This window comes from Fulmarus glacialis, unplaced genomic scaffold (assembly GCF_000690835.1).
Source record: "Fulmarus glacialis isolate BGI_N327 unplaced genomic scaffold, ASM69083v1 scaffold7956, whole genome shotgun sequence".
NCBI classification, from domain to species: domain Eukaryota; kingdom Metazoa; phylum Chordata; class Aves; order Procellariiformes; family Procellariidae; genus Fulmarus; species Fulmarus glacialis.
This window is the reverse complement of record NW_009219964.1, coordinates 70,649-82,596: the sequence shown is the minus strand read 5'-3', so window position 1 is coordinate 82,596 and position 11,948 is coordinate 70,649. Positions and strand designations below refer to the sequence as shown.

The 11,948-nt window shown below is 52.0% G+C and overlaps 1 protein-coding gene across 1 annotated transcript in view; it reads right to left on the bottom strand.

The window, feature by feature from the left end:
* SIK3 (SIK family kinase 3) overlaps positions 1–11,948 on the bottom strand; it is a 40,689-nt gene that overhangs the window by 6,702 nt on the left and 22,039 nt on the right. The window contains 9 exon segments of the mRNA XM_009580573.1: positions 1–63; positions 539–896; positions 1,484–1,593; positions 2,298–2,383; positions 2,697–2,822; positions 3,598–3,748; positions 6,863–7,006; positions 10,682–10,752; positions 11,323–11,478. The exon segment at positions 1–63 is cut by the window's left edge and continues 653 nt beyond it. Of these exon segments, the coding sequence (XP_009578868.1) occupies positions 1–63; positions 539–896; positions 1,484–1,593; positions 2,298–2,383; positions 2,697–2,822; positions 3,598–3,748; positions 6,863–7,006; positions 10,682–10,752; positions 11,323–11,478 (1,265 nt within the window).

Genomic DNA, 11,948 nt, shown 5'->3' with positions numbered 1-11,948 from the left:
TGTAGTGCTGCTGTTGCTGATGTGCGTTTTGCGGGAAACTGGGATACTGGTCAAGCTGCGGGACTTTCAGAGCTTGCTGAGCTGGAGGAAACCCAACTCCTCCCGATGGGCTGTAGTTGCTGGGGGAAACGCGAGGCTGCTCTGGGAACAGGTGGGGGTGTAAGTGCACCTGGTCGTAGTTGGCGGGGGGATACCTGTTCATGTTCAGACTGCAAAGAACAGAAAAGAACAAGTGACTGCACTGCAGCAGCTCCGGCTCGGTGAGGCATGCCGGGCTGCATTCTCTGGTCAGGAAGCAGACAGAGCTGCTTCTGGGCAGGAGGTGCTCCCTAAGCCACGTGATAGAGCAGCCCTGCGGGCTCCCAGAGCCCTGACCTGGCTCAGGAACCGCTGCCCAGGGGCAGGGAGACAGCTCGCTCCCCGAAACCAGTGCAGCGCAGCCCCGGCCTGGCGAGGAAACCACGTCTCAGCCTCAGACGCCTGCCCCCACTTCTTCCTCCCCGCTCCCAAGCTCGGGGAAGCGGTGCAGAGGCCTTACCTGTGCGACTCGGCGCTGTCGGCGCTGAGCTGCTTGGACAGCTGCCTGTGGCCGTAGGTGAGGGAGGCCATCAGGTTAGCGCGGTGCTGCATCTGGATCTGGTTGGCGCTGGGGCTGATGGGCATGCCCCGCGCGTGGGAGGACATGCCCTGCCCGGCCACAGAGGCCCCTTGCAGGAGGTTGTTGCTGACCATGTCGCCGGGCTCCTGCACTTGGATAGTGACCTGCTGAGGCTGCGACTGCTGCTGCAGGCCCAGGCACGTCAGCCCCATGGTTGGGGGAGGGGAACAGTTACCGGACTGCGGGAAGATTGTGTTGTGGGATGGCATCCCTTGGAACTGGGACTGGGAGGCGGCACCTACGAGGAACAAAGACCGTCAGCACCCGCGCCAGCCTGCGGCAAGGCTCGGGAGGGAGATCTGCCCCGCGCGGGAGCTGCTGCTCCTCTGGGCCACACTGGGAGGCCCAGTACGTGTCTGGGGGGCCTCTGGGCCACACTGGGAGTCCCAGTACGTGTCTGGGGTGGTGAGGAGCGCTACTCCCGACCGCTCCGTCACGCTGTGCCAGCGTGCAAAGGTCACAGCTAGAGCCCCTTGCACAGAAAGAGAAACAAAGCGGAGCTGACAGTGATTTGCATAAACCCGAGAATATCAGGCCTTCCTCCCCACCCCCAGGAGCGATAAGTAAGGATCTTATGACAAGAAACCCAACAGCACATTCCAGCTGGCAGCTCCTCGCAAGCTCTCGATAACACCAGCCCTTGCTGCCAGATGGAGAATCTTTTACATCATCAGCAAACCGCACGAGGACCAGGCCGCAGGGGGGAACCGAAGCCCCCGGCACCCCCCCACACTGTTTTCCCCGGAGGTTTGATAGGACCATGGGGTTCTGCCAAGTGGCCCGCCCAGAGGAGCGCAGATGGCTCAGTAAACTGCCAGCACTTACCGTGGGGCTGGAGCACGCTGCTGCTCACGGGAGGTGGGCTGCTGTTTGGTTGCCTGAAGAGATGGTTATTAGGGTGGTTCGGGGGCGGGCTGGATGGCTGAATCCGTAACCTACGCAGGGAAACAAGCACCTTTTCATCATGCCTGCTCCTCATTAAGATGCCTTCTCAACTGTGAGAGCTGATGCCAAATGCTGCGTTTCTCTTGTTTCAAATAAACACCATAAAGCCCTCGTTTGGGATCCCAAGCTCTTTACAGCTTGGCTTCTCTTCTGAGAGCCACCTGACCTGCCTAGGTCACACGGGTACTGAGCACAATCCGGTGGCTACAACAGAAACCCAGGGACAAGGACACCGCAGGCTCGCCTCCTGACTCACTGTGGCCGGTGAGAAACCTTCCTTTCTCCTTTCCATAATTCAGCCTGCCTCATCTACAAGTCTGGGTACTGAAGCCAAGGACCGTTACCTAACCAAAAGCCTGACAAGGCGAGAGACATCCAGCAGCAGCTCTGAGTAGAAAGCACGAGAGAAACCAGCTACTGAAGGTAACGCATTTTCAAGCCGGTCAAAAGGCAGAGCTGTCCATCATCTGTTCAAAGCAGATTTGTGCCTTTGAATCATGTTTCTCTGCTTCTAGAAGTCCTTCAGACAGAATCCAGCTAAAAGGACCAGGCACATTCACCTGGGAACTGGCTATGCCATTCTAACTTTATACATTTCCAACTCCACGCCGGACTCTAAGGGCATTACCTCATCCCTGGGCTTGAGTAAGAGTGAAACCCATTCCCCAGAGCTTTACTGAAGCAATTTCTTTACCTCTGAAGCTGGTGAGTGAGCAGAGCTGGCTGGTTTTCACATGGAGCTTGCAAGGGTGGAGATGGCTGGGGTGGCCGGATACAGTCCTGAACCAGGCACCAGAAGAAGACAAGAAGTGTTTGCAATCAATAACTGCAGTCTCAACTAGTCAATTTAGAAAACACTGATTGGTGAAATAGAACATATCCAGATTCACCAAATACTCAATCCCTGAACGCAGCTCTGGCTGTCGCAGCAGCTGCGCAAACATCACTGCTGAAGTCTTTCAGGCTTGCTTCTCATTACAGCAAGCCGAGCAATCTACCCTCCTCAATCCCACCGGGAACCGAGTAGTTGTTTCTGCAGCAATGCAGGAAAACACAGCTAAGACTTCAGAAGGTCTGGCTCAGGCTCCAGTACCTGAATCTGCTGATGAAGAATCTGATGGTGCTGCTCCTGCTGGTACAACATGTGCTGCTGCTGTGTCTTCTCCAGCGTCCTCTCGTCCATGTGCCCACCATACATCTTCTGAAGCTGCTCGCACTCCTGTAACGAATCCAACACGCCCTCTAAGCGACCTTTTTCTGCACACCTGCAGCCTACCTGTCTGAAAAAGCCAGTAAAGAAAGCCTAATCCATTTAATTTGATAGAATCAGGCGTGTAATAACATGGCTAGCTCAAGCCTTAGACAACAGAAAAGGATGCACATGACACCAAGCTAGTACCATTGCGTTCCCTTAAAAATGCAAGCACAAAGCTCTAGTAATGATAACTTCAAGGTGAAAAGAGCATCTCGTATTTCTACCGAGTTGCAAGGTGAAAGTCCTGTCCTGGGGCCAAATCCCACTCAAGCCATTGATAAGACGTGCGCTGGCTGCGTAGGGAATAGCGTACAATACACTCCAAACTCTGGCGGCAGGAACTGTCCTTTTCCCGGGACGCTCTGGATCAGCCCCAAAACTTTGCTGCCACAGGAAACGTGGGAGAGCGGCAGCCGCAGTCTGACAGTGCTGGTGGGACCCGCGAGGGCAGGCAGAACAGCCCACAGGTGGGCACAGCACGTGGTTTGCTCCCCAGAAAGAGGAGGGTGGAAGCCCCCAATGTTCCCAGCTTGCAGGTGAACAGCACGTACATTTAGAGGACACTCAGCAGGGTTGCTGTGGATATACAGAGGGGAACAGCTCCTTGGCTGGAAAGCCACTGCGTGTCCACAGCCATTAGCGGTAAAGATTTCACCTTTTGCTTCCTGAAGCAGCAAGGCTGAGACAATAAAAAGCCCTTGCAGAGGCTCTTTCGAGGCTCCCCACCCCGCTCTTTTACCTGCTGAAGCTGTTTGATGCTACTGTTATTGCCCATCTTCTCCAGGTGGGCTTTGAAAGCCTGGATGCTGGCAGCACCATCAGAGAAGCGCCGAACCGGGGAGAAGCGTTCGGTGGGGAGGTGCAGAGTATTTGAGTCCTTGTAAATAGAACTGAACACATGGGGAAGTGGGTTAGTGATACCAGCTAAAAAACAAACTCCGGTACAGAGACATTTAATTTACACCACCCATGCCAAGTTCTACCTGCCCACTCACCCGGAATAAATCACGGTTTAGATCAAAAAATAAAGTGCCATCATCACCGTGAACAGGATTACCAAGTATCCTCGGTTCCTGGGCAGATAAATGTGTTTTAAGGTTGGAGATGACTCCGCCACAAACCAGACTCCAGATGGGCAGCAACTCATTGTCCATCCAATCAGATGCATCTATCCCTCAGATGGAAAAGGTTTACAGAAACCATTCAGCATCCTAAAAATGTAAATCCACCTCTTCAGTAGCCACTTCTTGAGCCTTCCAGCTCCCCAGGGCCCCTGACTACATCTGATGCCTGCGGAAAACAGGAGGGGCACATGGAGAAAGGAGCCCGATGTGTTCTGCAGCCTCTGAGGAGGAAGGGGGGCCGGCATCCATGCTTAGAGGTGCACTGAATTAAAAACAGAGGGCAGGAACATAACCTGCACAGTAGGGGAAATCTTTCTAATGCATTAACCAAGCTGTCACTTCACATCCAGTCTCCCAGTTGCCTGGATGCTTGGCACTGGGCAATCAGAATGGGTATGTTTGAAAAGCAAACATAGCCAGCGTTGAGACAACTGTGCCCTGGGAACTACAAGCACTTTCTCTTCACAATAAGGTTTCTTCTTCACCATCAGAGGGAGCCAGATTTTTTTTCAGGAGCTCTCTTCTTCCAAAGTTGGGGCTCCCCATTATCAAAGTCAAGCGCTAAGCTCCTGTCCTGCCATTAGGTGCAACCTGTGTTACCATTAGCAAAGCTAACTGTCCATACACACGCCACAATGTGCCTTACAACAAACAGAATCAGGTTTCTCTGCCTGCCCTGATGGTTTCTGTGCAAATGCAATCTATAAAACCCAGCAAACAATACTTAATGGTACAGGCTCCAGCTGCGGCCCTTGTCTGTGAGAAGGTCATGGAGATGTGGTCTTTACAGCACCTCTGACATCCTGGCACTAAACCCAACAGGAGCCCATCTGGCTGCACACTGGTGTGGTCCTGAACTGCATTCCTGCAGGCGCGTTACTGCCGTGGCTAGTCTGAATATGGCTCTTTACTGAGGCCTTTTCCAAGAAGTGACACTATTTCTCCTGGAGAGGCTCCCCCTTATCAGAAGGTGACTGACGCTGGACCACTTCCAGCATGCTGGGTTCAGCTCCTGTCACTTGGTCTGCCTTAGCAGGATGTACTTCAGTTTCTATAGATGACACACAACTTTCTTCCAAGGACAGAGCTGTGCCCCTGCCTTTTGATGCCATCCCATCCATTATCCCGATTCATTTGATCTCCTGTTGTACTGATGGAAAGCAGAAGCTACAGATAAAACTACGCTGGGGCTCCCAAACCCACGTAGCCAAGGCAGAACAATTGCACTGCCTCGTACAATTGTTGTACTTCAATTCTGCTTTCAGATACTAAGTTATCGTGACCAAAACCGGGTGCTACATAAGAAGATGGCTTAAAATATGTTAAGTGCTAAAATAAAACCCATCTGCTATTCAATAACCGAGGTCTATTTATGTAATAACACAAGACTGCTAGTGGTTTCTGTGCCATATGTGTCTGGGACACAACATGGGGCAATCTGTTTAGGCCATGGTCAGATGAAGTTTCCATGATTTCGCAGGTAAAACACGAGGCAGGCTCACAGCGCGTTACGACACCGAGGGTGGAATGAGCAGATACCACCCTGTTCATGATGCAACAGCCTCAGGACTCCACAGCCAAGAGCCAGAGGTGACACCAACGTATTTACAGGGTAAGTGTGTTTTAACAGTCCTGTAAAAAATCAATTCCTGCAGTGCGTGAGGGATCCAGCTTACCTTTACGATTTGAAGCAATCCTTAAAGCAGGACACAGCACATTCTGGTTGTTTTGCAAGCTGCACTCCTCTTCCTATCAAGCTGTGACCCTAGAAATCGTTCCCCTCCTGCTCTTCCCATCCCCCAAGCACCTCTGTGAGGGAGTAACTTCAGGGTATAGAGGTGCTTATCTTGGTTTTCCGGAGTTCCAGCGTGGCACTAGCACTGTCTCAGTCTGCTCAGAGTTCACCTGTCTCTGCTGATTACATCAGTGCTCAGCTCAGCAGGTATCTGGCTACAATAGAAAGCGCTTTGTCAAGCTTGCCAGGGTGAGCTGGCTGAAAGATGGAACACGAGCACCAATCTAGCCTGGTAGGCGACTGCTTTCTCAACAGTCGAGACCAACAGGCAGCAAACTCTGCAGTTTGCAGCTGGTTTGCACTCTCAGCACTGAGAGGTTCAGAGCACCGGTTCTTAAGCTCCCTCTGTGGCATTAGCATCTCCGGTTTGCTGCTGTGGCAAGGACTCTGTGTGTCAAATTAGCCCCTCTCTCCATCAGGAGTGCCCCACCCACACATTTTGAGTGTGTTTAGATCCAATCTGCAGAGTTCCCCTCTTTCCCAGACATTGTGATTTTTTCTTCCCACCCCAGCTTCCTTTCCCCACATCACTCCCATCAGGGGTTCAGATCAGAAATAAAACGACTCTTGAGGAGCTTTGCAAAGAGACTTTGCAGTCAAAACACACAACTCTGGTGCAGAACAGTGAGGTTCTTAAGCTCTGGCGTAGATGACTCTCGGTGCAGTCTTTTGCCTGCATCTGCCTCCAAAAAAGTTCTGTAGAAAATCTGCCATCTACCGCTAGCTTGACACCTACCATTACAATAGAGAAAAGCTTTCTTCTAAAATGAATAGCTTATTCCCAACCCTTATGTGACGGCAGCCATTCTGGCAAATCATCTCCAGCCACAAAAACGGGACTGGAGGGGAAGAGCCAGCCGATTCCTGCCCCTGCGTTGCTTGTATCTGCAGGCACGGAGCCCGCGCAGAACTCCAGCGTCCCCAGCGCGGTCGAACACCCTCTGCTCTGTGGGTCTGCTCTTTGTACTTGTTCCTCCTCCTCACCCCTCCCTGCCAAGCGGGATGTCCTCAGTGCTCCACTCCGGACAACATCTGAGCAGGTTTCCTGGCGCAAAGCTGCCCGAACGGCCGGTGCCATTACTCACCGGTGCTGATCGGGTACCAGGTGTGGAGCCCAAGCCCGGGGTCGGAAGGACTGCTGTCCTAGCTGCCTCTGCAAGTCTGGAGGGATTTCAGCTGTAGGGTTGGTCATTGCCAGAGTGTGCCTTTTTGACCTATTTGCCAAGTATCTGCAACAAGCAGGAGCACATTTTTAAGAGACTGATGGGAGTACTCCAAAAACAGGGAGCGTTAGATAATCCAGAGTAAACGGGAAGGAAGAATGCTTGCTGCAGTGCTCAGAACCAACCGGGGAGAAGCACGCCACGGACACGCTGCCCATGCCCATCACATCACTGGGTCTTCAGTGCTTAGGGGACAAGTGTTGTTTCAGCTGCTTGTGTGCTACTGCCAGCCTCCGAAGGAAAGAGTAGCCATTTGCTCTTCCCAGCAGGAAAGCCACGTTTCATCTCAAGGGGAATGCCAGTATATCCCTTTGGGAATACCCAGGTGACTACCTGCCCTCAACGGGGATTCACTCCACTACAGCAGGTCTGCCTCCCTCTCACAAGGCCCCACTGAGCCATGGGGAAGTCTGCTGCATGCACGGAGCCAAGAGACGAGTCACAGATAATCCTAGCAAGAGCTGGCCAGAGAACGGGCGCAGAGCGGAGCTGCCGCTCGCCTGCACCCTTGCAGGATGGCCTTTGCCTACCCCGGGCCTAACCCGAGCAGCAGCCAGCTTGTCACAGCAGGGGAAGGGTGCGCGAGGGCTACCCCACCAGAGATTACGGGTGGGTAGAGCCTGCGGCTGCCTGAGGAGCAGGAGGAAGGGCGCTCGGCAGAGGTAGGGCTGGTGCCCAGCCCGGTCCGAGTGCGCCATCTAGTCCCTGCTCCACTCTCCGGGGAGTCGGAAATCGCCCAGCGATGCGCAGGGCAAAGCCAGCGAGGGAAACCGAGCAGCGGGAGGTCCCTTCCTCTGGAGCCGCAGCCCCCAGCGCGAAGGCTGAGCTCGCCTCTTACACCAGAGCACGGGGGCAGCAGCTTAAACTAAAGCACCCTCTGCACTGGAACTAAGAGACTTCAGTTCTTCTGCAAACCCTCTAAAGACTGAGGGAGCACGCAGGGCAAAACGAGGATCCTCTGCTTTGGCAAGGATGTAACGAAGGGCCACACAGCTCCGACAGCTGCTGCCCTGAATTGCTAATTACGGGCTGCAGCGATGATCAGGGCAGCTGGGGGCACAGGGCCAGAAGAGATAACGAACAAAGCACCTACCCAGGATGCCCCGGCTTGTGACGAGCAGGGGGGCTAGCACTTTACCCACTCAAGGCCAGGTGAGATGAATGCCCACTTACGAACTCAACTATTTCTACTCTTGTGAACCAGCAGCAACAAGGCAGCTGTGGTAACTGTGACAAAGATCACTTGGGCAGCGACACCAGGGATACTAATGGAGAATTCACTCTTTTCCCCTGCTAAGGCTCCCTGCAACTTCAACCGATGAAGCACAGAAGAGCAGCAAGCAATAAAGTTGTTGCCTTCTCCAAACCCAGCTTCTCTTTGCTAGCTACTGAAGCCACTTAAGCAGAAGACAGCAAGTTAACAGAATGAAGAGTGCTTAGCGTTGTGGTAACTTGCCAAAGTCTGTGCCATTAGCTGTTTAAGAATCATTTGATGCAGACGGAGAAAGTTTCCCAAAGAGCTTTACAGTTGTGGCTTGCTAAGATCATTTTATTTCAGACCTCCAGGGAACAATCCAATCATGAGCTATAACAGTGTTTCGGGTGGAAGAAAGTTTCCCAAAGCTCAAAGGAGATGGGACTGTTCCCTGGAACAGAGAAAAGACTATGCTCTGTTTTCAAGGTCAGATTAAGAAGGGCAAAAACTGCTCACTGGTGGCTGCATACAGAGTGTTCAAAGCTGTGTTCTGAGAAGCTAAATATTTGCATCTGTCCCTGATGTTAATGCTATTTACCCTTCTCCTCTGATGACTACTGACATGTTGCAACATAAGGGGGTGGAGAGCAAGTCAACACACAACCTGGATGGGGCTTTTTCTGGGTCATCTGGTGGAAGAAGAACGTGTGGTATGAAAGGACTGAGGGCAGCACTGTCAAGAGCAACGGGACCTATGAGTCCAAGGAGACTTGCCTTTCAGTGGGATCTGAACATTTCAGTGGCTTGCAACCTACAAAATACTGCATGTGGGTTTCAACGTGTTTCCAGCTGAGCTAACACTTCAACTTAAAGACTCAACTGAAACCTTAGGTTTTAGAATAGGAGAGGTGAAAGTCTGCCCAGGTAAGATGTCCAGGCATCCCTTTGCCAAGAATCAGATTTATCCGATTTGCACAGTCAGAAAGACTGTCTACCACCTGAGGTGTTGTCAGTGGACTTCATGGGCCCTAAATTACAGCTTTTAATAGCTATCTAGGCAGCACAGCTGCGTATAGACTCTGTGCTCCTGAGCCCTGCTAGGGAGGACAGCACACAGTTAGGGTACAGCAGCTTAACGGGGGCTGAACGCAGCCTACAGTGCCCGGAGATGAGGTGCACACCCTTCACCTCCTCACTACTACGACTTAGCCTCCTTTCTTTCATCGTGCTCCCCTGCAGCTGGGGCAGGTCATGAGCACGTACCTTCCCAGTACCGAGGCTCAGTGGATGAAAAGCAGCTCGTGAAGCTGGAAAATACTGTGAGAGTGAGCAAAGATGAGGGTGGTGAAGAACTAGAGTGTAAGGCTACACAGAAAACACAAGATGTGCTCTGCTGAAGGGCTGTGTCAGCTAAGGAGGGCTGGAAGCGAGTTCTTTCACATCTACCAGCCTTGACTTTCTAAGCTCAGGTAGGCAAAAGGAGTCTCAGCGCACACTCTGCACAATCTGTCACTGCACACACCCACCGTTCAAATCCCCCCTTCGCTCTGGAGCACTGAAAGGAGAAGAGCTGGCAAAGGCTCTGGAGTACGACCTCCACCCACCCCAGTGTTTCTCTGCCTGCAACCAACCCCCAATTTGAATCCTTCTCCCAGGTGCAGCCCCTGAGGAAATGCTACCTTCCTCGAGGTGCCGGCCTGTACAAACTGGGGGGGGGAATCCAGAAAACTTTTCAAATTTGAGGTAAGAAGTAGGAGCACTCCGTAACCACACCCACCACATGTAGTGCACCAGCTGGTTAGCAGAGAAGAAACTACGCAAAAGCTACTAAGAAAATGTTAGCAAGGACATGGTTAGTGTTTTCACGGATTGAGAAAGTACAAGCATATTCTACCTGCTTCCCAGTACGTGTTTGGAGCAGACAAAGAGAACAGAAGTTTCCAGCCTGATATCTAATAATCATTTCCTTACTGGAGCAGACTATTTTAAGGCCTACTGCTAAAATTAGAAGCTAGAGGTACCCGTATTTCCAGCAAGCTCACTTTAAGGCATCAGAGTTGGATGTTTACTGCATGTCTTGATACAAAAGCTGCATTGACACCCAAGGCCACAGATGAGATCTTCCTACCTCCGTCACTCAGCAGGGAGGGGTGAATCACTTAGCACTCATTTTGCAGGTTAGTGTGGATTGCATGCTGGTGCACACTAAGCAAAGGAATTTAGCGGTTTCAGAGTTTCTGGAGAACCTATGCTCAAACAGCTAACCATTTCAGGGGGAATCCAGCTTTGTAAGCACCTAGTCGTGTCAGAGGAGTAATTGCCTACAGTAATCAACACCCACAAGGACAAGAGAAATGTTGAGCCTTTGCTGTAATCAACACTGTTGCCTGTGATGAGGTTGCTCGTGTTTTAATTCAGCTGTGGAACACCACAGGGTGAGCCTCTTTGAGGGTAATAAGGGCAAATGTTAACAGACTGGGGGTTACCTCTGCACAGCTTCCTGATCTGGCTCCCCATCAGAGCTCTCCTCATCCACAGGGGTGACAGCTGGGACAGCCTGCAGAGAGAAGAGAAGCCATGGGTTCCAGAAGGCAGCCAGCGTGGTCCGATCCGCACAGCGGACACCTGACCTTCCCAAACAGGCTTTCACAAGAATACATGCCAGCTCCTCTGCAGCACCAAGGACCCCTTCTGACATTCCTTCCCCAAGCAGAACTGCCTGTACAAGGTTGCTGCTTCTTTTGGTGCTACCAGGAAAATTCCGTGATACAAATGCCTCAAGGAAAACGTACATTAACGCCCACGATGGAGATTTTAGTTTTCTCTATTAGATCAGCAAAGGAGAAGAAAAGCAACCATAAAAAAAATTCACAAACACTTTGTCAATTCCAAAGAGGAATACCATCTCAGCTGCTAGCTACAGGAAAGCACAGCAACTCTCCCACAATGGGACAGAGCACTCTGCTGCTCCGGAGGGGATGAACCTTTGGAAGCAAGGGGGCACACTCCCTGCAATGCTTCCAGAGTGCTACTCTGTCTGCTATGACCTGGAGGCGGTCACCTCTGCCTGCGGGAGAAGATATTTATAAGCACACCACCAGTTCTCTTCTTTCCTTTTGCTACTTACTGGCGTCATAGTGACGAGCGGAGACGGACCTCGAGGACGTTTCAGCAGTTGCTGTGCGTGTAACTGGATGTTAGCTCCGCCATCTGATGCCCTCCGCCCCAGAGGGCCCATGCCATTCAGCAGCTGCAGGGTAGGGGGCTGCAGCAGGGACTGCTCCTGGGAAGCACAGACAGCGCAGTTATCAACCCCGTTCAGATCCTTCCAGTATCTGAGCACTAAGGTCACAAACCCAGACATTGGCACGAGAGAAGACAAGCCTTCTGGGCTTCAGGAGAGACAAGGGACTAATCACCCACACCTTAGAGTTGAAGTGGGGCAGAGAGAGGCAGTGTCAGTGGAAAAGTGGTGTTTAACTCCCCATTTCCCTGCACTCTGCTTTAGTTGCCAGGCAGGCTGCAACCTGCAGCTCCGAAGCCAAGCAGCGCAGTCCTATTTCTCCCCAGCCCCGTAATTAATTTCATATTGCAGTGTTCTTTCATTCTTCAGCTTTTTAAGGAACCAACTAGAATCATACCTAAAGAGACAGCAAGAGGGTACCTCCTGAAGCTTATGGAGTCCAAGGAACTGGCAAATAGAGAGAGCAAGCGCGAGCACAAACACACACCCACGTGCCAGTGGGGCACAGA